Source organism: Alexandromys fortis, unplaced genomic scaffold (genome assembly GCF_014885135.2).
Source record: "Alexandromys fortis isolate MF-2015 unplaced genomic scaffold, M_Fortis_MF-2015_v1.1 scaffold_120, whole genome shotgun sequence".
In the NCBI taxonomy this organism is placed as follows: domain Eukaryota; kingdom Metazoa; phylum Chordata; class Mammalia; order Rodentia; family Cricetidae; genus Alexandromys; species Alexandromys fortis.
This window is the reverse complement of record NW_026067999.1, coordinates 702,952-730,564: the sequence shown is the minus strand read 5'-3', so window position 1 is coordinate 730,564 and position 27,613 is coordinate 702,952. Positions and strand designations below refer to the sequence as shown.

General features: G+C 40.6%; 1 protein-coding gene across 1 annotated transcript in view; it reads left to right on the top strand.

Annotated features, from left to right (window-relative positions):
* Nhs (NHS actin remodeling regulator) overlaps positions 1-27,613 on the top strand; it is a 339,701-nt gene that overhangs the window by 286,404 nt on the left and 25,684 nt on the right. The window contains exons 2-3 of the mRNA XM_050160636.1: positions 12,415-12,567; positions 18,126-18,259. Of these exons, the coding sequence (XP_050016593.1) occupies positions 12,415-12,567; positions 18,126-18,259 (287 nt within the window). The remainder of the gene's footprint in view (positions 1-12,414; positions 12,568-18,125; positions 18,260-27,613) is intronic.

The following is a 27,613-nucleotide window of genomic DNA, read 5'->3' as shown; positions in this document are numbered from 1 at the left end:
TTCAAATTTCTAGAGATCAAAAGCTCTCCTCACCACCACAGAGGCTTCTCTGTACTGTTTCCCAACAAAGCCTGCCCAGCTCCTTTGAGGGCCAGTGTGCAGACTTCACAGAGATGAGAAAAGAAAGTGCGGGAGCTCTTACTTTCCCAAATAACCAGCATGTAGAGGAGCTGAACATGAAGGGCAAAAGGCTGGGAGGTTTTTCTCAAGAGAATTATGAATTAAAAATTTAGGAACTTTCAATGGATTTTTGGTTATTTATGAGCCAGGTATACCTGGATAGGTAGGTAGCTGTGAGTATCTCAAAGTTTTCCCCTTCATGTTCCCCACCACCACCACCACCAAATACACAAGGCCCTAGCGTTATTGTATTTAGAACCTTCAGCCATTTCACGGAACTTTCAAGCAGAGTATCTTTTATTCTATAATACTAGTAGAAAACACCCCAAAGACAAAGGGGGGATCTCAAATTGAGTTCACTTCGTTTACTGCAGTCAGTTTGCAGCTTTTGAAGTAAGCAATCGCGACATTGTCATTAGGAATCGAGATTTTCAGCCTAAGAGAAAAAGAGATGAAGTATAAAATCAAGGAACTTAAACTAAAAGCTACGATCTTCCATTTCAATTGGAAGTGACAGTTTAAACTTGACTGACTCTCACCTTCTGAAGCATTCGTGGTCTCCAATTCTGTTTACTGAAGAAGCCCAGAAGAATTGGTGGCATAATAGAGAATATCTGTGGTATACAAAAGGCTGTTCCATCTCAGAGGAGCCAGGACTAATTCCAGGTCTGGGGCAACGAGTATATAAGATTAATCTGGGATATCTCTCTTTGTATCTCTGCAGACTTAGCAAGACACAGAGGTAACAGAGTCAAAAAAGAATCAGTCTCCTCTGGCGCTGAGTTGAGCATGAGTTCAGTATTCCCTACTCCTCAGGCTCTGGCATACCCATGATAAATATCTTTGTTTCTAGGCTAGAAAGCGCCTTTGAGAGACTTCCATTTGACCTGGACTCTCATGTAGACGCAGTGTTTTGTTTCTCCAACAAAAACATCAATTTTCTTCTACCGATAAAGATACTGACTAGCAAGTACTGATTCTAATTAAGTGTAATGAAGGTGGTATGCGAAAGGCCTTTAGTATTTAAATTTTTCTACCATAAATGATGATCTCTAAATTCTAAGAAACTAACCTCTACATAGTAGAAGAGATTTCTTAGCATATATAAATGAGAATCAATCATGTCTTAATTACCGTACTGCTTCACAATCTAACCAACTGTCCAAGAGGGCCTCCGTGAAGAGAAACCACAACGAAGGGAATCCTTCATTTTGGTTTTGTTTTTCAAGATAGGGTTTCTCTGTGTGTATCCTTGAATGTCCTGGAACTCACTCTGTAGACCAGGTTGGCCTCAAACTCAAAGAGATCTAACTGCCTCTATCTCCCGAGTGCTGGGATTAAAGGCCTGTGCCATCACCCCCTGGCAGCAATTCTTATACAAGAAAACATTTCATTGAGGGCTTGTTTCCAGTTTCAAAGGGTTAGTCCATTATCATCATAGCAGGAAACGGGACAACAAGCAGGGCACTGGAGCAGTAGCTGAGAGCCTGGGAGCTGCATCTGATCTGTAGGGGGGGGGACAGAGGGAGGGAGCTGGAGGGAGAGACTAGGCTTAGCTAGCATGTAGCCTACCTACAATGATATATTTCCTCCAACAAGCAAGGCTGCAGCTACTCCAACAAGACTACACCTCCTAATCTTTCTAATCCTTTCAACGAGTGACACTCCCTAACGACTAAGCATTCGAATATATGACTATATGGGTGGCGTTCTCATTCAAACCATCACAGTATATATTAGGTTTTCTAGTGAAACTGGGGGGGGGTTAATGTACATTTTATTGAGTGATTTTTGTAAGGGAGAGAAATGTATAACTTTAGCTATTTCCTTACTTTATGATAACTAAATAATAAATCCTTGAAACAAAAGGAAAGATGTATTGACAGAATGGATATAAGACCACAAACGCTCCGACAACAAGGACCCTATGAGAGACATCTGTTATGACTTGGATCTGAAATGTCCCCACCGGCTCCTGTCTTGAATGCTTATTCCCCAGAAGATTTTAGAAAGCTGTGGAGCCTTTAGGAGATGGGGTCCGACTGGAGGAAAAGGCCACTAGGGGCAGGTCTTTCCAGCTATAATTTGGTCCCTAGTTCTAACAGTGCTCTCCTTCCTAGTCTCTGATGATGTGGCATTCCTGCTGCTGGGCCTTCCCTGGCGTGTTGGACTTGAATCTCTCTGGAACTGTGAGCAAAAACAAACTCTTCCTCCCTGAAATCACCGTTGTTAGGTATTTTGAGCACAGGGGCACAACAGTCATGAAAACGCCACATCTGTGTTCCCATTCCCTGGTTTTTGGCCCAGTGGCTTTACAAAGTAGTTGCTGAATGTAAGTGGGGAGGTATGAATGAATGTCTAGACCCCTCAGGTTACTAGACATTCCAAGTTTTCCTCTTTGGTATTCTAGTTAGTACTGCTTTTTAAGCCTTAGACTGTGAACTCGGTTGGTAAGACCATGCTCTTCCCAATTTAGCCCAGCACACCATCTTTTTTTTCTTTTTTCCCTCATGAAAAATGCCCCTCTCTACCCATTTTCCCTAACCTCTTATTGTAATGTAGCCTGTCCCTTCCCTAAATTCCCATGATTGTGAATTCATTCTATCTAAATTTCATCTGCTGTGATTTTGTAGATGAATAAAACCTGTAGCTGGTGCAAAACCCCGTTTCAACTATTTCTGTCTATTCTGTTTCACTGCCAACCTCCACAGGGAGTCATTAACAAGCAGCAGCAGTGATGGCACACATTCATTTCCTTGGGACAGTGTGTGCCATTGCCAGGGATATGAAGAGGTGTGGTTCCAGAGCTAAGGAACGTGAGTGTGGCTAGGTGGCCACGGAAGTCTGGGAGGAGTACAAACGAGAGGGAGCCAATAGTGAACAGCTTGGAAGCAGAGTGCAGCCTGGGGTGGTAGGGTTATTTTTGGAGATGAGCCTTATAGGATGGATAGAGACTAAGTGGTAAGATGATTCCCTGTCCACAAACAAATCAGGGTAACCAAACTAAGTCGGCCTGCTACCCTGGACAATCCTCTTCTGGGTTTCTTGGTATGAAAACAGATTTCAGAAAGGGCAGAATATAAGAAATGCAAAGCCTTCAGATTCCAAGTTGTGTACCCACATGGAACCCAGGTCTTTATCTACAAGAGGAGTTTGTATTTTTTTTTTTGTTGTTGCTGTTCAAACGTTCTTCAGTAATGTCACCTCTCTATGGTTGCATGTTTACTCTAAACTACAATATTGTTCATGTTTCTGTTAAGTGCACAGGGCTGTCTCTTCTAGCCATGGTATTTCCATAGAGCTCTTGGCAGTGGTACTCTTGAGGGCACTTACGATCTGTTAAGACAACTGGGTATGAGTTTTGGTTTATGTGCCTGTTCATCACAAGCTTTACTCCCTAGATTGAAATGCTTCTGGAATCCTAAAATAAGAAATTGATTTCATAGAAAAGCAGGGCAGTAGAGCATTTTTTCTGAGGGGCAACTAGATATAAGTGGTAGGTAGAAAATACTGACTAAAAGTGGTGGAGACAGAAGCCAGCCAGGGAAGTCCATGAACCCAGGGTCAGGAGACTTACACTTATTATTATTATTATTATTATTATTATTATTATTATTATTATTGATGCTGCCTAAACTTAGGTCTGTGGTTTTTGGATCATATCTTTGGCCTTAGGTTCCCTTATCAACATTTGAGAGGATGACCTTAACCATCATTTTTATAAGATATGTTTTCAGATCATGACCAAGCAAATTTGTGTATGCATGCCCAGCAGAAACAACAAACAAAAACTTCACAGAACAATACAGTACACTTGAGCATATTCTATTCTACACTATTCTATTTCATTGTTTTCAAAAATGCTAGTAGTCCTGACCTGCTGAATGGGTTTTGCAATCCACTAATGGGTCATGCCCCGCCATTTGAAAAAACAAAAACAAAACAAAACAGAAAAACCAGAACATTGTAATTTCCGAGGTCCCTTCCAGAAGTAGAATACAATGCTTTTGTGCCATGCTTACAGGAGTTTTCTGAAAACAATAGCCAATCTGTGATAGATGACAACGCGCTTCCATTGTGAAAGAAGTGCACGGTGTAGAATAAGGCAGGTGAGTGACCTGAAGATAAGCTAGTCATCATGAACCACTCCTAAGGGGCACTGATTATACTGCACCTCTGAGAAGAACTCTTAAGAGGATCTCCACGTTGTCACACCAAGTACTCCTCTAGTCAACAGCCATCAAAGATGGGGATGTCAGTCCTGTTAGGGAGGTCACAAGCTCCTTGGTTATGGGCGTACTTCTGTTTCCAGCATAAAAGTCTCAAAGTATAACCTGTGTTGGCATCATCTTCATTTATATTTAATCTACTAAGAATCCAGAAGTTGGGGACTTTTTATCTTATGTGAGTGTTGGTGCATATGGATGATGTGTAAGTGTGAGCATGCACACACTCTTGTGTGTGAGTGTGGTCACTTTCATGCCGTGTTGTGCATTTGGAGGTCAAAGAACAACTTCAGGTGTTCATCTTCCAACTTGTTTGAGACAAGGTCTCTTTATTGCTCTCTGTTGTGTATGCCAATCTTGAAGGAACACTTATGATAGACCTTGGCTACCACAGCTGGCTTCAGATGGATTCTGTGGATTTGAACTCAAGTTCTTATACTCATATGGAAGTGCTGTTACACACGAGACATCGCTTCAAGAAACATAGACATCTCTACCCTTTCTTCTTTTAGACCTTAGACTCTCGGTCTTCTTTTGTTTTTCTACTGTGGGAAAAGAGTAACTTTGAATTAATCAGTGATAAGTCAATGGAGCATCATTCCATTGGGGCCTCAGAACCATACTGAATGCTCTATGATCCCATTTTTCTCGAGTATGGGATCAAAATTAAATAGTTTCATGATTTATTACTATGGTTCTCACTCCATGGATTAAGCCCAATCTTTTTTTTAATCACAGAGAGCCCAAATTCTTCTCACCAGCCCATTCTTCCATTGCTTTTAATACAGAATCTTTCAAGGTAGGTTTTGGTGGCTGGTAGAAAACAAAGGTATCAGACAGAGCAGAACTGCACCCAGAGATGGACATTTCCTAATCATTCATATGGAACGATAGGGATCTGAAATACTAGGAATGCTCAATGACTTGCACACAGCCACGGGGTTGAATAGCTACAGCCACATAAACAAGCAGCAGTAACAGTAATGACTAGCCTTCCTATTACGAAGCTTCATCTTGGTATAGAAGTTGAGAAAAAAAATTGTTCGTTCTTTTAGTGTTCTGTTCAGTAGAAGTTGGAATATTTTAAAAAGCTGAAACTTATTAGGAAACTTTCACTTCATCTTCCTGATGCTGAGATGCCTACATTTGATAAGCTGTCCAGACTTGGGAGCAGATCTGAATTACTATGGTTCTGCAGAAAAAATCGCCCAAGAGGAAGGTTTCAAGAAACATGACTGGATTTGGGCAGGTTGACAGGCCTTCTGTAGTTCTTGCTGTTCTTATATGCTGCCCTACTCTCTCCTCCAAGTTGCCAAGCAGAATGGGCGAAGGGCTGGGTGCCAAAGAAAGAAGAACAGGTGGGAATGAACGGTATCCCTTGGTGAACTCCCCTCCCTGTCTTCCCAGCTGCTCGGAGGATTCTGCAGGCAGCTCCAGACTGACTACATTTCCATTTTGCTCACCAAGCTGTTGGCTGCTGTGGAACGGACTCAGCTTAGCAGGGAAGTGGGAGCTATCCGACTGTGTATCTGCAACACCAACTATTTCAGATGCTTCCTAATATACGAATGTGTGATGTTCCTCGCTGCTTTCTATCACAGGCTGTCAGAATGGCTGGGCTGTGTGGGGATGTGTTTCTGGCTGAAAAGTTATTATGTAGTGGGGGTGGGGATGATCAGCAGACGGGCAGGAAGGAAGGCTAACAAAGGTATTTGTAGGTAAATGTTTCCTGTAGACACTCTAAGAATGTGTTTTTAAATTTTCTCCCTGTCCTTTGAAGGAGTAAAAAATCCATATCTGAGTAACTTGGCACATTTTGTTGAATTTTTTATCACAAATAGAATTCAGGCTTTGATTTCAACTGTCTGCTCCCTCCCCCACTTTCAATTTTGAAGAGCCTGGGAGAGGGAAGAGAGAGAACCTGGGATTAACCCATGGTAGGGTGTAATGTCTTTCTAGGATAGGAACTGTTTTGGATTTTATGCATTATGGGTGCTTTGTCTACATGTATGTCTGAGCACCATTTGCATATCTGGTTCCCACAAAAGCCAGAAGAGAGCATCAGGGTCCCTAACACTGGAGTTACAGTTGTTTGTGAGCCCCTATGATTGTGGATGTTGGGAATCAGACCCTGCTCCTCTGGAAGAGCAGTCAGGGCTCTTAACTAATGAACCATCTCTCCAGTCCCAAGAACAAGCATTGTATTCTTTGCCCATAGGTTATACTTTAAGGTAGCAAGAAACTCATAAGGTCAGCCAGGGAAAATGAAATCAAATAAGTACCAATTCTAGCAGGGCAGGGGGATAAAGGGAGTTTCAAAGAGCTTGGGCAAGGTTATATGTGCCTCCAATCTTAACTCCTTCCCAATAGTTCTTAGAAGCAAACCTCCTAGGCGGAAGTCTAAGAGCCCCCACTTCTCACCTCTTCTGGTATTTGAGAAAGGATTTTATGATAGTCTAGAATCATGTGGAAGTCATTATATATCCCAGGCTCATCTCAGTCTCACAGCAGTCTTTCTGCCTCAGGCCTCTGGGTGATGAAATATATGACATTTTACACACACACACACACACACACACACACACATGAGACACACCAGATGAGAATCTTAAATCTTATGTCTAAGTCAGGTCATTTCTGAGGACCCAAGTGAATGACAATATCCAAATATCCACGCAGTTGAAAAATCACTATGACTATCTAGACAATTTCGCTGTCTCTGAGGTGTATAAGGGGAATGAACTCTGATAAGTCTACCAAGAATCCACTTCCCTACAGACACATGGTCTTTTACTTTAGCTGTTTGGTTTTGGGGTGCTATTTGTCTTTCTGGAATGCAGTAAATCTTTCCCAACCTCCTCTAGTCACTCTCCAGAACATCCTCTTGGTTCTTGGTTGTATCTAATTCTGTGGAAGACACAGAAGGTGGAGGTGTTGAGTCCTTTACTAGATAACTTTAGTGGGGCAGATGACGCCCTCTCCCTACCCGAATCACCTTTAGCTAATTTATTTCTGTATTGATTTGAGATAAAGAAGCAGCTATGAAGCTAGAGATGGCCTCTCACTTCAGATATTCTACTTACAAGGTATATTAAATGTCCTTTTTTTCTGAGCTTATTTATGAAATGAGTTGAGTCAAGGGGCCATGCTATTATGAAAAGAAGCCCCTGCCTTGCAATGAGGCACACGAATAGCCCTTTTTCTGTTTTAAAGGACAAAATGAAGCATTTAGTCCTACCTCCAAGTTTAATGCTTGCTGTCATCTGCTCCATCCTTATGCAGCAGGAACATAGAGGAGAGGGTCACAAAGGAAGGCAAATAAGTGGCTTACTTGAAGGAAGTAGACACGTTAATGGGGGAGTATGTTAGTTTCTTATTACTATGATATTATTCCATAATAAACTACTATAAACTTAGCAACTCAAAACAACATTGTTAACTAGACCTAGTGGCACAGGTCTATAATACTAGTGAGCAAGAAGTTGAGAGAGGAGGCTCACAAGTTTGAGGTCCACCTAAGCAACTTAGTAAGACTCTGTGTCAGAATAAAAAATAAAAAAGAGGGCTAGTGATACATCTCAGTGACAGAACATTTGCTTAGCAAGTGTAAAGCCCTAGATTCAATCCAGTACCACAAAACTAAAACCCACAACCTCTCCAATATTATCTTGCAACATTGTGTCAACAGTGTGAATCTGTGTCCTTTGTTCAGAGTCCCACGAGGCTAAAAATTAAGGTCTTACCTGCTATGCTGCCATTTGAGGCTCGGGTTTCTCTTTGAAGCCTATCAGTTCTTGGGGAAAAAATAGCTTTTGGGGGATAAAGAACTTGGGTTCTCAGTATCTATAGGCTACCCGTTGTTTCCCATCATCAGATTTTCTCCACAATGTGGCACTTTTTACTCTTTGACTCTTTTGGGGGCTCACCACCCAGCTCCCAAATAAAGACACACAGAGGCTTATTCTTACTTATGGAAGCCTGTCCTTAGCTTGACTTGTTTCTTGCCACCTTTTCTTAAATTAACCAGTCTACCTTTTGCCTCTGGGCTTTTACTTTTCTCTCTTCTCTATACCTTTCTTTCCTTCTTACTCTTTTGCTGACTGTGTGCCTGGGTGGCTGGGTGGCTGGGTGGCTGGCCCCTGGCTTCCTCCCCTCCTCCCTTTCTCACTTCTTTCTCTTCTCTTCTATTTATTCTCTCTGCCTGCCAGCCCCGCCTATCCCTCTCCTTCCTAGCTAGTGTCCATTCAGCTCCTTATTAGACCAAGCAGGTGTTTTAGACAAGCAAAGTAACACAGCTTCACAGAGCTAAACAAATGCAACGTGAAAGAATGCAACACTTTTTTTTTTGCATCATTAAACAAATGTTCCACAGCAGAAACGTAGCACATCTTAAACTAATTTTCCACAACATCAGGTGCCGACTTCTATCGTTTTATAACTTATTTTGGGGAACAGTTTTTCTCTGAATCTGAAGCTCACTGATTTGGTTATATGGGCTGCCCAGCAAAGTCTGGGGACTCCACTGTCACTATTCCCTCAGTGCTGGGATTATAGGCACATGCTGTGCTGGCTTGTTACATGGGAACTGAGGATCTCAACTCAGATCCCCATGCTTGCTTGAACCATCTTCCTCAAGCCCAGAAATGACTTTTTTAAACTAGGAAAATGGGATGACTTCGTTGAGTGTTCCATTGGTGCCCTTTTCTGCCTCCAGGAGATGCACCATGCACTTACTACTCCGTGACTAAAGGACATAGCTGAGCAGTGACAGATGACACTGTGGCAACAAGTAAATTACATCATCACCCGCTAATGTGCGGACTAAACCCATTCTAGCTTCTCGGAAGAGAAAGGATAGGGGAAGTGTGGATCCGTGGCTGTAAAAGCAGCCACTGTGCATGAGAGTTGGTTCCTTTGAGGAGCCAGGATGAGGGTAGCCACACTGGAATTCAGAAATTAATCTTTGCACCTGGAATCTGTTCTTAGTACCAAGCAGTTTAGTAGTCCAAAACCTCAGGACTGGCTTGTCCATTGACCATAGTAGGAATGAGTTTAGGGCTCCAGCGAAGGAAGGTCATTAAAAATAATATTTCCTTTCGAACGATAAGTTTATATTTAGTAATGAGAAAAATTGCTGAATTTCTTTTTTATTTATGTTATGTGGTCTTTTCTGAGATGATAGTTACCTACTTCAGAAAGGTGGGAACTATACATTTGGAGGGACGTAGGGCCTCTAGAGTTTGATGTTTTTTGGTCATTCCTAGGAGATTGCATTATAGTGCAGCCGGAAGTATGCGCCAGACAGCATTTTTCTTAATCTGTTGCTTTCAGGAAGAATCACATCAACATTTTCATACAAAACCACCGAGCACATGCCTCAAGATGATAGGGATTTCTGTGCATGATGCTCTGTCTAGCATGGTGCCTGACACTAATAGCTGCAGTATCATGTTCATGGGTGAATAGGTACTTCCATTATCAGAATTCCCCTCTCCTCACCCACGTCACCCAATCCCTCGCACTCCTCCAAGATCCCAAGGCATCATCAGAAAATGTTTTGCATTTCTTTAACTTTCCTGATGATAATCACAACCTTGGAACACTCTTATTATGTGCAGGGTATCGACACAGTGTTGGAAACTCTGGTTTAAGGGTTCAGTCATCTTCAGGTTTCTTTTTTTTTTTTTTCAAGCACAGCTGACGTGTCTCTTCCTCAAGCCAACACAAAGGCAAATAGCAGGACTAAAGATTGTGAAAAGTCATGGGCACTTGGTCTTTTATTCTGAGGGTGTGCCAGGTCTAGTCAACAGCATAGATAGCATGAGGGGGGAAGTAAGTCTTTTGATCTGCCTCCACTCACCTGGGCCCAACCCCAAATTGTGACTCTAAGCCCCTGAAGAGACAAGCCTGATAGGAGTGGTACCCACAGCTGCACACACACTTCTGGAATTGCCCATTGAGTTTCTTGTTCCTTTTTTATTTCATAGTCAGGCTTTCTGTTCTGTCCCTTCTTCCAGCTGTCATCAGCACGTGCGTTCACAGCCACTTTTGTTGAGTTTAGCAGTGACCTCAGCCTGGTGAGCAGAGTTGACATCTGTATCCAGGGACGGGCTGATTTTCCAGCCAGTCTCGTCACTGCATCGGAGTGTTCCTTCGAGGGTAACTGAATGACGCTTCTGTCTTCAGGGCTCTGCCTACTGTCCACTGGCGAGGAGCACCCAGATCTAGACTGGCCCCTCCCCCTCTATACCAAGGCCTCCCACACATTTTCTCAGGCCTGAAAGGATCAGCTTGTCCCTTTGTGAGTCCTCCCGTTCTTGCCTGCAGGCTTCAGTGACCCCTGACTGATTCATCAAGCACTCACAGTTCCTAAGGAGAAAGTTGAGGCTATAGACTAGCTTGAGAAAGAAAAATTGCCTTCTTTCATTCATGGTTCCACTGACCCTCTTCCTCCCTCCAAAAGAGTGCTGCCTCTATCCAGGGAAATAGCGTTCTGATTCAAATTCTTAAAGATTAAGCATCTAGGAAAATAAAGAGACAGTTGGGAGTAATCTCTGAGGATAAAAGTGAGAAAATATGATAGACTACTTATGGTCACCCTAGAACTACAGGGTTTAATATGTTAGTCACATATGACTATTTTAATTAATAATAAAAGTTAAAAATTTAGTTCCTCATACACTACCTGATCCCTTTTGAAGTGCTCAGTAGCCACTGTGGTCACCCATCTCTTGGTCCAAGGGCAAAGGGAATACTATATTGTATAGTGCAGCTATAGAGAAATTTCTCAACATGGAACATTCTATTAGATAATTTAGGTAGATGATATATTCCTCTTTATCCTGCACGTGTTTCAGTACATCGTTTGATATGTGTTTGTTTCTATTTTTATAGTGCTAAGCATCAAACCCAGAGTCTCACATGAGCTAGGCAAGTGTTCTGCCCTTGAACTACGTCCTTAGCCCTCAGTTAGCGATTCTTGCAGTAATGAATACTTTATTCTAGACTAAACAGTGCTGCTAAATATTGTTAAAAAAATAACTTGAGTTCATGGTGAGGGGGGAAACTCAATGGTCAGAAGACTGTATTTCCCCAGCTTTCATTCTTCGATTCCCTTTCCACAAAGTATTCATTTTCCTCTCTACATCTTCCATAGATTACCTTGTTCCAGGTTAGAATCCTCCAAGTGGATTGGCACCTAAAAGAAAAGGCTCAGAGTTTAAGCAGAAGCCTATGTGGGGCATAGAGATAAACAGGGGAGCAGACTGTCTCCATACCATGCACCGGGGAAGTGAAACAAAACAGGAAGAAGGCGGAGACTGAGAAGAGCAGGATGCTCCTGGGCCAGGAGTCTGGCTCTGGGTCCTGAGTCTGAAGGTGAAGTCACCTGTCCCTGATCTCAGCAGTCTTGAGGCTAGTAGGCTGCCAAGTGCTCATGAGTTTTTCTGGGTGGCCATTTCTCATTCATAGTCCCTTAATTCCCAGAATGTTTTTCTGTAAGTATGCATTCTCTACTCATTTTGTCCTGGGCTATAATGAAGGAGACAATAGTGAGTTAGATGCTGTTTTTAGGAGAAAGAAAGTCTTCCTTGACTTCTCAGATGAGTTGTAAGAATCGTGTTATCTACAGATTCCCCACTCCCATACCCACTAGCGCACTTGTCACGGTTCCTATAATGGTCATGCTGACCTTTGGTGAAACCAGGGGGAAAATGGCAATCAGTGGAGTCAGGAGGTGGAAGAGTCACAACCAGGAGCCTGCAACCAGAAACCACAAGGGACAAAAACCAACATAAAGTGCAGACCAAAGTTCAGATAGATAGCAAGAACAATATGCAGAAGTATTCTGTGATCTTCCATCTCTTGGTCCTAGGGTGTAGTTGTCCCCATATGTATTATCGGCTTCAAAGCTTTTCCAGCCTTGAGTCAGGTTTTTTGGTGGGATCAAGCAATCTGAACTTCACCTCTACATGCTTCCCATCTCTGGCTCACCCCCACCCTGCCCCAGAACCCACTAAATGAACAGAGTTCCTGATGCCTAATGCCCTGTGGGCTCTTTGTCTTGCAGCTGTCTCCAACTTGGACGCCGAGAGTAAGCTGAGTGCGTACTACCGTGCACCATGGCACCAGCAGCGGAACATCTTCCTTCCCGCTACCAGGCCACCCTGTGTGGAGGAGCTGCACCGCCACGCCAGACAGAGTCTGCAAGCCCTGCGCAGAGGTAACTGATCCCAGGCTGGGGGATTTCCGGGACACTAGCAGAAGGCTGTGGCATTTAGGAATTTTCTGTCCCATCAATCCTGTCACCTCCTTAGTTAAATGCTCCCATTTCTACCCTGCATGAAATCCATGCATAATATCAACTACATGTACATGTGTATTAAAGTTACCATTATGGCCTAAATATGGTCACAGAGTTCAAAAAGGAAAAGTATTAATAATACTGTATCTCAATATGTAAGTGCCAATTCACAATTGCATTAGATGGCATAATGAAAGCAGTGAGATGTCTGTACCACTCAAAAATAAATTTGAATTAAATAAAGACAGAAGCCATTCCAAACAAAAAGTGTGGAGAAATGAAGGAACTTGGCTGCAGGGGCGGGAGAAGAACCATGAAAATTGGCATATTCACCATCTATTAGATATGGGCAAAGTAAGACTTTGGCTTATAATGAAAAGGGAATTAGGTTTGACTCCGAAATAGATTCCTGGCTTCTTCCTATAGGAGATTTGGATAAGGCAATTAACTGTTGTGTGGGACATGGAACCTTTCCACTGACCATTCAGCGCCTTACAGGATGGCTGTTATGCTTGGCGCCTGCTCAATCATCTAACAATCACAGTAAGGCCCTCAAGTGCTCTTCTGTTTCTATTGAGAATCTCTGAGCTGATCCAATGCCCTCATTCTATAGGGAGGCTCATAGAGGCTTGAAATGTGTGGAAACTTGTTCAGGGTCGTGCAGGCTAGCTTCAGAACAAGTACTTGACCCTGATCCTCTGATCCCCCAGCCAGAGCTCTTTCCTACCTTTCCATATACCGTGTCTCATGAAAATAGATATTCATATTTGCTTTTCTGTCACAGCATCGAGAGCATCAAAGGCAGGCATATAACAGCCCAGGTAGAAAATGAACCTTTCCTTACTTCCCAGTGCCTTAAAACCTATGAGAATAAGACTCAAAATGCTCATTATTCTTTTAAAAACCCCAAAAATGGATATCAGAAAATGGTATGCCGCATTTTCTGGCCTTTAGGTTTTTGTTCTGGAAACAGATGCTGTCTATACAATCACTGTATTTGTTTCAATATCCCTAGACTTATTTAAGGATTGATAGTTTGAAAACACATTACAATGTGAATAAAATATTTTAAAGCTCTTTTCAAGACTCAGAAAGCCCTAATAAATATTGTTTTCGTCCACGTCTCTATGACTTCTGCCTTTTTTCCTTTTAATGAAACAACTGACATACAACTGTCCCCAAAGCAGTTGTTTAAAAGTTTTTGTGCAACTTATTAGTGATAAGATACTGTGATACTTATAATAGAGAAAGGATGCTTACTCTTCATTTCAATTTTATGATTGGGCAAAAAAAATTAAAATAAAATAATTAAAATAAATTTTTCATGCAGGCCTCCTTCTGGAAATCTTCCTCTCTACTGTTCTTTTCCTAAGCGCCTTTCCCATAATAACCTGTGCTTCCTCCCGACATCTGTCATAACTGACCACTATGGTCCCGCTTGCATTCCACCGCTAATCTGCGAGCAGCTCAAGGGTAAGGATGGTGCCTTATTAATTTATTCTATTCAGAGCACATAGCACACGCTGAGCATACGGTAGGCCCTCAATGGATTTGTGTGGAAGGGAATGAAAGCCGCAGAAGGTGGCTTGAGCATCGAAGGCACAAGATGACTACTGAAAAATTTTAGCCGTCTCACTAAATGCTTTCTTAGTAGACACCGTTCTTTGTATCATTTTATTATTATTAGCCAGTCCTCCCTGCTTAGATCTTTTACAGATTTAACCAGGTAACACTGAGTTGCTCATAAGCTGTCATCTTTCACTGCTTCATCAGGTTTGGACTTAACGGCAGAACTGAAGAACAGCAAGTACCAATATCAATTTTTCTCTGCAGTTCCGCCTGGGGGATGAGAGATGAATATAAGGCCTTCTGGGGTTTAGATGGAAGACTATGGAGCCTGTTTTGCCCTGTTCAGACTGGCTTGTTTTGTGGTTGGCTCAATAGCAAATCTTGGGTGTAGTAGTTTTAATAGCACTGCAGAGAGCCATAAACAGGAATTATAGGCATCATAGAATTAAAAACATGCACTGGTGTAGAATTAAAATTAGAAAGCGACTTAAAAAAATAAAGAAATATAAAATTAAAAAAAACCTTGCCTAAGAAACAGCAATGCAGCTGTGTATCCAACAACATAATCCACTTCTGCCATCTGGTGGTGGGGACTAATACCAAACTTGCAGACCAGGGCTTGGCTCCCTAACCTTGGCAGTGAGCTTCCCTGTGGGGAGTCTCTATTTGGACAGCTGGAATCGCTTTCGTGGAGAGAGAGAGGATGATGAAGCGTGGGCAAGTAAGACTGGTTGGTTGCAGATCTGTGCTCATTTGGGAACTGAGACGAAACTTTAAATTGGATTCCTTATTGTCAGCCCCCTACCCTGAACAAACCGTACTGAAGGCCAGGCATTATGCTGGATTATAGGATTGAAAGAGCAATCAAGTGTGGTCTCCGCCTTCAAAGAATTTCTGGCGTAGCGAGGAGGATGGAAAAGTAAGCAGTTAAGTTCAATCCAGTGCTGTGGGGAATGAGCAGAAATGTACCTATCATCCTATGGAGCCTCAGGGAAGTGGCACGTAAATGCATTTCAAGTTGTTTAGAATGCAATTATCGCTTTCCCTTTTTCTTAGCAATTCTTTAATGCTCAGCACCAGTAATAACTTTAAGTTATGCCATCTTTTATGTTCATAAAACACACAGAGAGACTAATACATGGCTATAAAGAGATAATTATATTTTATATTTCCTTTCCTTTCAAGTTTCTGGCTGGTGTCTAAGTTTCGTTGGTCTAAAGGAATAAGGATGAAAATTGGACTGCAATTGCAGGCCCTGGTGGACTGATATTGTCTCTTACCTCGCCAGTGGCGAGAAGTATCATTAGTGAGCCATTAATTTAGACTGCCTGCTCTCGGCCTGAGTAGAGGAGAAGATATATTTAAGACAGCATGGGAGAGAAGTGGTTGAAAGGGAAATTGAGCTGCAACCTCCTCTCTCATTCTGCTCCCTTTCCATTCTTCCTAAGCAGTGCAGCCTGTCTGCTCTGCCTAGTGAATTTAAGGACGTCAAAGATTTCCTTGTGCTGCCATCCATTAGAAAAAGCCCACCGTTCGCTTGCAGAGAACAATGAGGGTGAAACCAGAGGTGGGAACTTTTTCAAGAAAGGAGTCTATCTCAAAATTTCTTCTTGATAGACGTTGACTTTGGAGGCAGGGCAGTGTAGCAAAAACCACCCATGGGCTGGGCTCTTTCAGGACCTGTCTCTCTAGTTGTGGATGGAAACCAATGTCGTCGTCGTTGTTGTTGTTTTTGAAGAATCTCAAACAAAGGAAGACAAGGGATACTGTCCTGTTTTCCTAACCTATGTACTAAGCCTGTGACTCTAAGAAAGAGGTTAGGTTGTGAGGGCCAAAGGCAGTTAACTCCGTGGTGGAAGTCAGAGAGCTTGAGAGAACTCAGTTCCTAGTTTTGGCAGCAAAGTATTGAATGAAGCAAATAAAGATGGGACCAACCTTAAAGAGACCAGTTAAGACAAGTAATAAGATGGAGAGAAACATGGATCACTAATTATGCCAACAACACAGTTCATCATAAATGTAGGGTAATAGGATGCATTCTCTTTTCAGAAACCTAGACTTAGTAAAGCATGAAGCTGTCCAGTCCTTCAACAAGCATTTAATGGTAGTCTGTTTCACAGGTGCTGTAAGACCTCTGATCAAAAGATGAATCTAATTTTGTTTCTGAACTTGGCCTTGTGGCACAGACCAGTTGTGAATTCAAGAAGCTAGGCAAGGGGCTTGCCGAGTTTAAAGACCTGCCTGGACAATTTAGTGAGACATTGTCTCAAGAAAATATACTAAGTGGCTAGGAATATAGCATAGTAGCATAAACCTACACAACATATATCACATACCCCACCCCGCCCACACACATACCTAACTGCTCCAGGGTCCACTTAAATACAGTTCAAAAGACTGACAACTAGAGAGATGGTATTTTTGTAAAATCAGTACAAGCATGCAAATGGGGATTATACAACCTTGAAAGAAAGGACATCTGACATCACCTGAAAGGATCAGCTTAGTTTGCTTTCCATCAACCACAGGCAAAAAGAGGCAAATGGTACCTTATAAGTCATAGTGTTGTAAAACGGTCAAAGAATTCAGTTGCAGCAAAATATAATTATATTCAAATACTGCAAAATCCAAAACGTCTTGCTCCAACAAGTGATGTATATTTGTCCTTTACAATGCCCATAGGTCAAGCCGTATCAAGATTGACGACACAAGAACTATGTCTGTACCACTCATCAGTGAACAGTGACCCTTTCTTCCTGCATCTGTTTCCACATCTGCAGATGAGGGGGCAGCTTGATGCCCATTTGTGTGAGGTTGCTAAGAAGGTGCAGATGAAAGCCTTAGCAAAGCACTTCTGGCACATGTCAATAAACGTTGGGAATTGGGAATAATATTGTACATGATATGAGTGATACTAACCTTAAACAATGCAAAGACAGAATGAAAACTGGGGTACACAAATTTGTCCCTCGATCATGACAAAACTTCAAGCTCTGAGGGTGAGTGTAAGCTATATTTCGGAAGATAGACAACTTTTAGTGTGGTGTTCTAAGGTACATGAAATACTGGAAACCTAAATTGTATTTCAAGCATCTCTGCGACATCTATTTATTTATTTATTTTGGTGATGCTGATGATCCAACTCAGGACCTTATCTCAGTGATTCTTATTACTTAACCCTCTTCCCCCCGATATTTCTTAGCTTTCCCACAAAGGCAGCTTTATCCTGGAGTAATAAGAATGGTGTCACTGGGATTGTCTTGCTTTCTCTGGGAGCACAAGATTATAAAACCGTCTGAGTCTCTGTGGGTAGCAGGAAGAGCAGGATGTAGAAGGCTGCATTGGTGTGCTTCTTACCCACTTTCCTGGGGGAAACATGGAAGATAAACAAAACACCCAGTGCCTAACATGTGTCAGTTTCTGTGAATTAAATACAGTCGCCATAGCCTATTTCAGGTATCTATAGTTGAAAAACTGGCTCATAAAATCTTCCTTCCTGGAGCTAGTGGCACCTAGGGCCAGCAGCTATGGTATGGCTGCATCTTCTCTGCACTTTAATCATCTTGCTGGCAAGCCTTCCGCCATTGTTCTTAGCCTTTTTTTTTTTTTTTTTTTTTTGTTCTCACTTGTGAGATTTTGAACTGAGAAGTGTTGAATTTATAAAAGTAAGCCACCATGTACCAAGACTATAAGATGGACCCATAGAGATGGGTGTATCTGCCATGGTATTCACAGTGAACATTCAGTTAGGAACCATTCTAAAACTCTGATGTGGCACATAGATTAACTAGATTAATGAAAGTTCACCATTTTTTTTTTTGCAGCTCTTTGTTAACACTCTCGAGAGGGGAAGAACAATTGAAACTATGAAGTGTGTTTCATTATGTTTATCTCTTCTGCGCCCGCAGAACATCGGAGCCGAAGTGATCGTCGCGAGCAAAGACCTGCTGCTCCCCTGTCCATAGCTGCTCCACCACTGCCAGCCTACCCTCCTGCTCACAGCCAGAGGAGGCGCGAGGCCAAGGACCGCCATTTCCTAACGGTAAGTATGGTGGCTGCTAGCTGCCTGCATTTGCTCTTCTGGAGCTTTGAGTCCCTCTCTGCTCAGTGAGGGAAGCTGGGCTGGCTGTTTGGGCAGGCCATAGGCATGTAAGAACTCTTTTCCTTTTGGGGTACACACACACACACACACACACACACACTTGCTAGTTGTGTAATACAGAAAATCAATAATTGTTAAGGACTCTGAAATCAGAAGACAATTTTACTTCAAATCCCAGCTCTTTTATATGTTAGAGTTTAGGATTATTTCTTTCTCTCAGTTCCTGCCTTTGCAATAAGAGGATATTATTTATATAGTTTAATAGGGCTTGAATATATACAGAGCTTTGCACAGGGACTGACTAACACAGACTAAGTCACCTATAAATGTTAACCACACTGCTACTGCCACTATTACCAGTCTGACTCCACAGGGGAAGCTGGAAAAGAACTTATGGGATGTGAAAAGTTACCACTAGAATCAATCCTAAATTCTGGCTTTCCCATTCGATGTAAGAGGCTACTTCCCTAGGGTAACCTATTAGCTCACTGACATCATCACTGCGGGTGGTTAGAGCCTAATCTGGGGGGATGTGGCTGTAACTCAGGCCAAGCTCTCAAGGGTGGACCGCAGATGATGAAGCTGGGCCTGAGTGGAAACACCTGCAAACTCCATCAGCAGCTGCTGCGAACACTTCATCCCACATGCGCCTTCTGGGGCCTCGGTGGGGAGAAGTAAACATTTGCTTCTGTGTACTTGTATCATCGAAGTCAGGAACTATGGTTTCACGACCAAGCCAGTCCAGATTGTCGTCAAGCTTGCCAGCGCGCCTACTCTCTTATTTCGGGTTCGAGGCCTGACGTCTAAAGAAGTTACAGCCCTGCATGTAAGAATTGAGGATTTTGTTTGAAATTGACCGCATGACTCTAAACACTACAGCAGTATGGACTGCACAATATGCAAAATAGTGCAAAATGTCCAGGTTCCATGATGTCAAAAATTCAGATGGAAACATATTTCACCTAAATGAATTTGCATGTTATAACATCCACATAAGAACTTGAATGAGACTAGATGCCCTACAGGTATTTTTCCTGTTTGCAGTCAGCTAGTAGGCACTGTGTCCTTGAGTTGAGTATGTACTGGGCACCATACTGTACTCACCACATTGCTGTGATGTAACTCAAGAATAAGGAGGGGGTTATGATTTTCTGATCCATCAGACAGAATGCTACACATGGTAGTGAATTGCTATAAAAGTCCCTACTCGATACAAGTTCTTACTAAGCTTAAATACGCTTCCTAAAGTGTTTGCTTCTAATGAGGTATTTTCTGCATAAAAATGCTAAAAATATTTTTCCATTCATTATAATATGTTTGCGGCTCATTGAGTTGGTTTTCTTGGGGAGGAGGTGAGACAAAAATTTTCAGTGCTTACAGAGGTGACAAGAAAATATAATCCTTTTTATAATCTGCATAATTTTTAATGACATCTAAATACCTAAATAAGATGCTGGGAAAAAGACTTTAAGTAGTGACTAGCAAAAACTGTGCTTCGTTTACCCAATAGATAGCAATAAGAGGATCCTAGATTATACTTTGGTAAACATCTGAAAGTTTGCCTATCTTGAATTTCTCAATTCTTGAAATGTCCAAATCACTTTGGGGAATTTTGTTTACAGTTGAGTTTGGGTCATCAATTTCCTTAGAAGATTTTCCATTCAAGTTAGACCTCACAGACTTGGCTAGAATATGTTTCTATGTTTTTAGCTTGAAAGGCCATATGTTGCTTAAAGAGTAAAGGTTACAGGAATAAGGATAGGAACTTTGTAGACAAAACTTTGGATTCACATTTTCTTAGAGAACTATTAGATTTATATTTTATTAGAGAGTAGCTTTCTTTTTTTAATCTATAAGACTTAGTTAAGCCATTTTTTCTTCCTTTTAAAAAATATCCATAATAAGTCTCCAGTATAGATTCCCACTGCTATGTTGGACACTATAATACATTCTGGTTAACAATGGCAACTGTAGTGGCAAGCTGCCTGAACTGGTATACTAATTCTACCATATAAACTGTGCAATTCTAGACCAGTGCATCCTTCAAATCATTGTCTTAGCCATAAGAATTGATAACACCTCATAGGTTTGGCACTAAAAGTTGAATGTGTTTGTGAGCAGTGCTTAATGCATGGTAAGCACTCCATAAATATTAGGCCTGATGACGATGATGAGGATGATGGTTGATGATGATAATGAAGATGGTGATAGCTTGTCATCAAGTCCTTAATGTGTCTGTCATTTAATGACAAGACTGTCGATTTAAACCCCAACTGTCTAAATTTTGTGATTTGGAAAAGGTTGTTGTATCTTTCTGAATCTTGGTTTCTGTTTTTTTTTTTTATAATTAAATTCCAGTTTCTTTGTCTGTAAGATAGGGATAAATCATTTCAACTTTACAAGGTCATTAAGTATATTTCATGTGATACTATATTAATAAGATTAGATCATGTTTATGCAAGTCCCTAGCACAGTACTAAAATATTTGAGTATATGAACCTATATTCATAGTCAATTTTAATAAAGCTCTTATCATCAAATGAAAGGCCCGTAATATATATAACCTCATAAAATTAGAGAAAATATAAATCACTACAGTCTTTCCAGAGGAGAAGGAAAACTCTAAATATTCATGCACTTTCTTCCAGCAATTCCACATCTGGGAATCAACTCTAAGTCTATGTGAAGATTTATTCATTAATATGTTCATCAAATCAAAATTTTAACAGGAAAATATAAATAAATATATACATCCCAAGTGTCCTTAAAAGAGCTTACTTTAATAAATTTTTATATACATTCTATCCTATAGGAATTAACAAAAATCATAGTATTATATAAGAATATTTAATGACATGAAAAAATGTATACTTTATTACTGAGTATCATCTCAAACCATGTGTAGGAGAGAATATCAGTAGATAAATTACTAGAAAAGCTATATAACTTTGTTTCCCAAACTGTTAACTAAGATGCCCTATGGCAGTGCCATGAACTTGTACAAAGGCCACAGGATACTGGAACATTTTCAAGTGACACAGTGTCTTCACTCCAGTGACACCTGCCAGTGACTCTAAAGTAACGCCACAGTTCCTACAAGTAAGAAGGGATGCTCTTTCCTATCAATTAATTTACCTAAAAGGTTCTTCAAGAGGAATTCACATAAAAACAAACTGGTTAAATGTAGCTTAAATCCCACTAGTAGGTGAAAATTTAAGTAGTGTCCCTAAATAGCAGCACCCTCTGTCATCAGGATGCCAATAGGAGTATCTTTTCCAATCTGCTCTTGAATCTGAAGTTCTACCATTAGCAACTGTGTATTTCTTTCTTATTGGAAGAGACGCCAGCCTTGCCTATGAATTCAACTTTGGGTAATCAATTTTAATAAATGATTGATAATGAAAAGAAAGCAAAATTTAGGAAATTAAGTTTGGACCTTCTCTTCAGAATCTGAGGTGCAGAAAGAGGACCAAAGCAACCCTCTCCAAACCCACATCTTCACATAGCATCTCAACATTCTCATTCATTCTCTATGGAAAAATACAGTTTTTCATTGATCAAGGACCCCAAGACTTGTTTGGACATAGCTGGCAGCCAAATGTATAAAGTTTATGTATATATATATCCAGGATCGAGAAGGAAGAGAAATAGCCTAAGGTCAATTCTTTAGCCACACAGATGGACTTTTGTCTACAAATGTATGTGTTAGGTGACTCTTTATTGCGGGCAGGAGAGATAGAAAAGAAGGATGGCACTGAGGTGTGTGTTTGTGAACTGAACAAAAACTCAGTGACTGAAACTCATTTGTCTTCAGGTAGAATGCTTGAGGAATTTTCTCCTTGCCTAGGTCGTAGTCAAATTAGGAATGTCAATCAAGTGGCAATCAGGCTATGAGACATTTGTCAGAACTGCAGCAGGTAGCCTCTTCTCTGCAAATGCACATGAGGGTTAGCAATCTTGGTCAAAGCCATTCCAGAGAAATGCATTCAAGATGGTCCTTGCAGAAATTTTTGGTAAGAAGCAGTATTTTTTTTTAAGTGCTCAAGTGCTGTTGATTGGAAAACTTCTCGTTTGAGAGAGTTCATAGTGTGTGTGTGTGTGTGTGTGTGTGTGTGTTTGTGTACCAGTGTGTCAGTGTGTATAGAAAAGCATACTGATCCTTCCATGCAACTGAGGACGGTGATATAGGAAGTCCTTATCTCCCAGTATTTCCTTCAAAATTGATACAGAACAGCAAGGTTGAAAAACAACGTTACACAACCAAAAACACACCATCAAAATTTTTTGAGGGCAGAGAATACCCCAAACACCAAATTAGTATGAATTAAAAAGAGAAAAATAAGCACCAAGTCTTCGTCTTGTCAGAGGCATGGAGTATAAATTTTGAAAATAAAAAACTTCATGGAAGTATGGAACTAGCGTGCATCTGGAGGTTGAAATCCACCTCCAGAAACGTTCAATCTAGACTATGCCTGAAAATATTTCTAAAACATTGTTCAAATAGACAAATTGATCGGAAATGAATTTTAAAATATGTGTACCATGCAGTAGCTGCCATCCATCCATATATGGAAGTTTGAGAGGAGAAAGGGCAGAAAGAAAGGCATGCGCACCCTTTAGCAGCTAGAGGTAAAGAAACCAAAATCAAACTTCAGATTAGAAGGTCATGTGACTGCTGCCCTGCTAAGAGCAGAAACTAGGATACTGAAATATTTGGATTTGGGCATAGTGAAAAATGTTGCCATTAAATCAGGAATCTTGGGAAACACGCTAATGCCACATAGGTGAATAAAATAGATTAGAAGAACTATGTAAGTACTGGAAATATTAGTGAAAGAATGCAGGATGTCTGCATTTTATAACAAAGTAACATCTTCTTCAACTACTACACTATAAAAAGAGCTGCTTTCAACATAGAGGAGTTTAGACAATTTTGTATTCATGAGGATTATCATAGGACAAGGATTCCTCTTAGTGGGGAATCTACCAAAGGCAGGCTTCATCCTTCTAGGGAAAAACGGAGAAAAGGACAACAAAAGGATGGTTGGTATGCATCTTAATACATGTAAATGTAGATCCAGAACTCCAAGTGTGGGGAGGATGGTGAACTCATGTACAAAGGTTAAGCCTGACGACAGAAATGATACAACTTAAACGCAAGAAAATAGAGGAATAACTAAGAAAATAAAATTGCCTCATTGCTTTTTGTCTAGGCAATGAGTAGATTTGAAAAGATGTTAAAAACAACCAAAAAAGTCTAATAATTAGAGTTCAAATGATAGAAAAGGGACAGATACTACAAAACAGTTTGATAAAGCTGAAGAACAAAGGCACATTTCTAAGAGAAAGAAATGAACAAAGTTAACAAAATACACATAATTACAAAATAATCAGAATTTTCATATCAACTAATGTGAGATGAATTTGCACATTAAAAGAAGCCCTTTCAATTTATTTTAATCAAGCAACACCAAACTACACACTACAAACACGAAACACGCAGAAAATAAAATGATCAAGATGATTTCATAAAGGAAGGAACAAAGATATAACAAGTGAATAAAAGAAATCAGTAGTGGCTTAAAATATAAAACTCATGAGTATTAATGTGACCAACACAGCTACATTTATGAAGCAAAAACTCTAGGGTATATAGATATAGATAGAAACATGGTACCAGTAGGCAACTTTAACGTATCACTTTCAGTACAGATGGAGCAAGAAGACAAAAAATAGGAGGCAGAAAAGCTAAAAAACATTGTCAGGAGACTTCAAGCCATGATAATGCACAATACTATAAAACATACCCTTGGATCATAAAAAAATGATTATTAGATTCAAAATGTCATTGTTCCCTAAAGTAAGAATATTCTCAACAACACTTGCTGACCACAGTGTAGCAAAACTCCAGATTACTAACAGAGAGTGCCAAAGCATCAGAAAATCCTTCTGACCTGGACATTTTAAAACTTCCTATGAAACATTTAACAAAAGAAAGAATAGGAAGTGATACTATACAATTTCTTAAAAAATGATAATGAAGGTATTATGTAGCAGAATCTCTAAAATAAAATTAAAAAATGATCAAGAAAAAACACATAGTACCATATATTAAATAAGGGAGGGAGTTGAGGGCAAATATGATCAAAATACATTGTTTGAAATTTTCAATGAATTAATAAACATTTATTTTAAAAGTTGTTCAAACTCACCCACAACCAGAAATACAGACAGCATAGGGCAGCATGATCTGTTGGTGAAACTGGGGAAAACAGTTGGTTTTAGGTATTACTGCTAGAAATTCACATTTGATTTACCTTATGAACTTGGCAATATCTAGTAAACTTTCCTAAGCACTTCTTACCCTAGTGGCTGCAGTAAAGATACACTTCTGATGCTACAAAAAGATTCACTGGAGTAGTGTTTATAAGATATTAGAAACAAGTGAAATCTACGCATGTTAAAGAATGATAGAAGAAGCTGCAGGACATCTGCACAGCTGTACACTGCGCAGATCTAAAAGAATAAGGAAGACTCTTATGAACGAAAAGAAAGTTGCTTCTAGGACATTATCTGAAGTGAAAACCAAGCAAAACCCCAAACAATATCTATCTTGTATGATTCTCCATGTTAGAAAGGTCTATGAAATACATAAGTGGTCATACATTTGCATAGGAGTCAATTTTGCAATCTTCACAAACCTCTGAACTGCCAAAAAAGACAATTACAAATTATAGCTAAAAGAGAGTTAAGAACATGACACTCATAGACCTCCATCACTCACATGACAAGGAAACCTACAAAGGGTATGGGAGTAGGTGTGTATGTGTATTATACTCGGAAGTGAGCCCGGGCAAGCACTCTACCACTGAGCTGTAGTCCAAGTCATTGTTTACTTTTTATTTTGAGACATGGTCTTGCTAAGTTGTTCATTCTGGCGTTTAACTCACTCTATAGCCCAAGATGTTCTTGAACTTGAAATCCTTTCACCTTAGCATCCTGAGATGTTGTGATTATAGGCCTACTCCACAAGCCTGACCAGAAATCATATTAAATGATTATGAAATACACAAATGCTGCAACAAACTGATACTCCATCTAGAAAAACAAAAGTCTCGAAGTTTTCTTATGAGAAGGAGCGCTAGAAGGGTTGCGATTGGTGAGCGACTGGGGCAGGATAGAATGAAGCTGATTTGAAATTAGAGGGAAGGCTGGAACCCTCCATGTGAATAAGCTCCCAATCCCGCAAAGTGAACATGGTAGCTGGGGGGATGTGCGCAATGTGTTTTGCATTCTTCTGCAGCTCAGTTCAGCTAGGTGTGATCCCTGCATTCACTTAGAGTTTTTCATGTATGAAATCATGCATAAGCAAACACAACATTTACATTATGTTCAAATCACGCTCCTAAGATACCAATTGCTTTGGAACTAATGCACGTTTTCAAAATGAGCACAGCAGAACTGGCTGGAGAGGAAAGATAAATCAGAACAAATGAGGTTGCTTTAACTACAGGGGATGGGTGAAGATAGGAATGAAGGAATAGAAAGGAAGCCGTGAGGCTGAGGAGGAGTGACATTTCTTTGAGCATATGTTTTTTTTTAATTGCTGTTGTTTTGTTTTTTCATGTCTTGTAGTCTTAGAGCCCAGGCAATATTTCATGAATCCTCTACCCATAAATAAATAACATCAACTAGAATGTGAGGAGAACCCCAAGTGGAAAGCAAACGGTAATGAATAAACCTAACTATATCACAAATGAATAGAAAGCCCACCCTTGAGGAGGGAAAAGAAAATACCTAATATTGATAGCTGTGGAAAATATTATTTGGGTTTGGCTTCATTTCATGGCAATCAAACTAATTTATTTATGGAGCTACAGCTATAATTTTAAATGGAACAACCAAGCACAACCAGGCATTAAAATGTATTACTATATATCTAAAATTGGGCAAGCAATAAACTTAGGAATGTTGTGCACATTAAGGAGCCTCAGTTGACTAACACATGACTATTAGCCAATCCCTGTATTTCATACGGTTTCTAATCACCTCACCTCCCATAAGGTCTGAATGATGATTCATAGTGAATGCCTTATGCATTTATACTGTGTCATCCTTCATGCTCCCCATTTGCTATCCATTCTCCATCAATTTTCAGTGGCATTCTCAGTCATTGCTTGAAGAACTGTGTATGTATTTTCCTTCATAAGCAAGGAAATAAGTAAGTAAATAGTGAGTCCGAGAATGACAGTTGAAGGCAGGTATGTGGAAAAAGGGACTATGCAGACAGATTTTTGTGTCAACAGCCTTGTCCAGCGAAGTTTACATTTAACTGACTTTGGCAAAGACACTGCTTTGGCTTCCCAAAGGCTTGCTGTTCCAAATCTGATTGTGCCATCAGTGGCAGACCTCATTTCTAAGGGATTAGCAGTGGTCTACACAAGGAGCAAGAAAGCCAGTGTAGCTAGGTAATTAATGCTACAATCTATGGGATGGTTTGGACTGCTGTTAGGAGCTGACCACAGGAAGCATAGTCATTTGCCAAGAATAAAAATATTAAGGACTCTGAAAATCATTTATAAATCTTGAATAGAAGAAATTAAGCACCCGCTAGGCAGCAATCTTTTTATTTAGAAACATGAAGGGAAAAACATTCTAATGAACATAACTCTGAGGCATAAATGGTACAACAGAGGGATGAGCTCAGGGGGTTTGGAAAGTCCCCAAGCAAATTGTCAGAGCAGCCATTCTGGTGACTGTGGTGTCCCCAGACTAAGCAAACCTTCAGGCACATGGCTGCTTCCTGATAATCAGAGTGCAATACGAAGCTGTGCCATATTGAGGTGTGCATGCAGACTCAGAAGCCTGAGATAGAGGGACCTGGACAAGTCGCCTGAACATTTGGCTCTGTACCTCTCATTTGTCAAGCACATCTCCCAAAACCAGTCCTTTTGATGGCAGAGAGAGGGAAGAGAACCAAAACACAGTCACATTCCCCCCCCCCCCCAGGGAAGTTAGGTTTCTCAAAAGCTTCTGGAGAGACAATATCATAGAGACCTGTACATGAGCGAAGGTAAATAAAAACTCGTAGACTACAGAAGAATTTTGCCAAGTTAGAAAATATATTTAGCAGATATAGTTTGGGAGTGCCGCATAGAATAGAGGGTTTTTTTTTTTTTTTTAAGGATTATTAAGAATCCCGGAGACTAAATGACCAAGGTGAAGGGTGGAGATGGTGGAGAAACAGGAAGCAAAAGATGTATGGTAAAGGCTGAAGGAGGTGCTGATCACTAC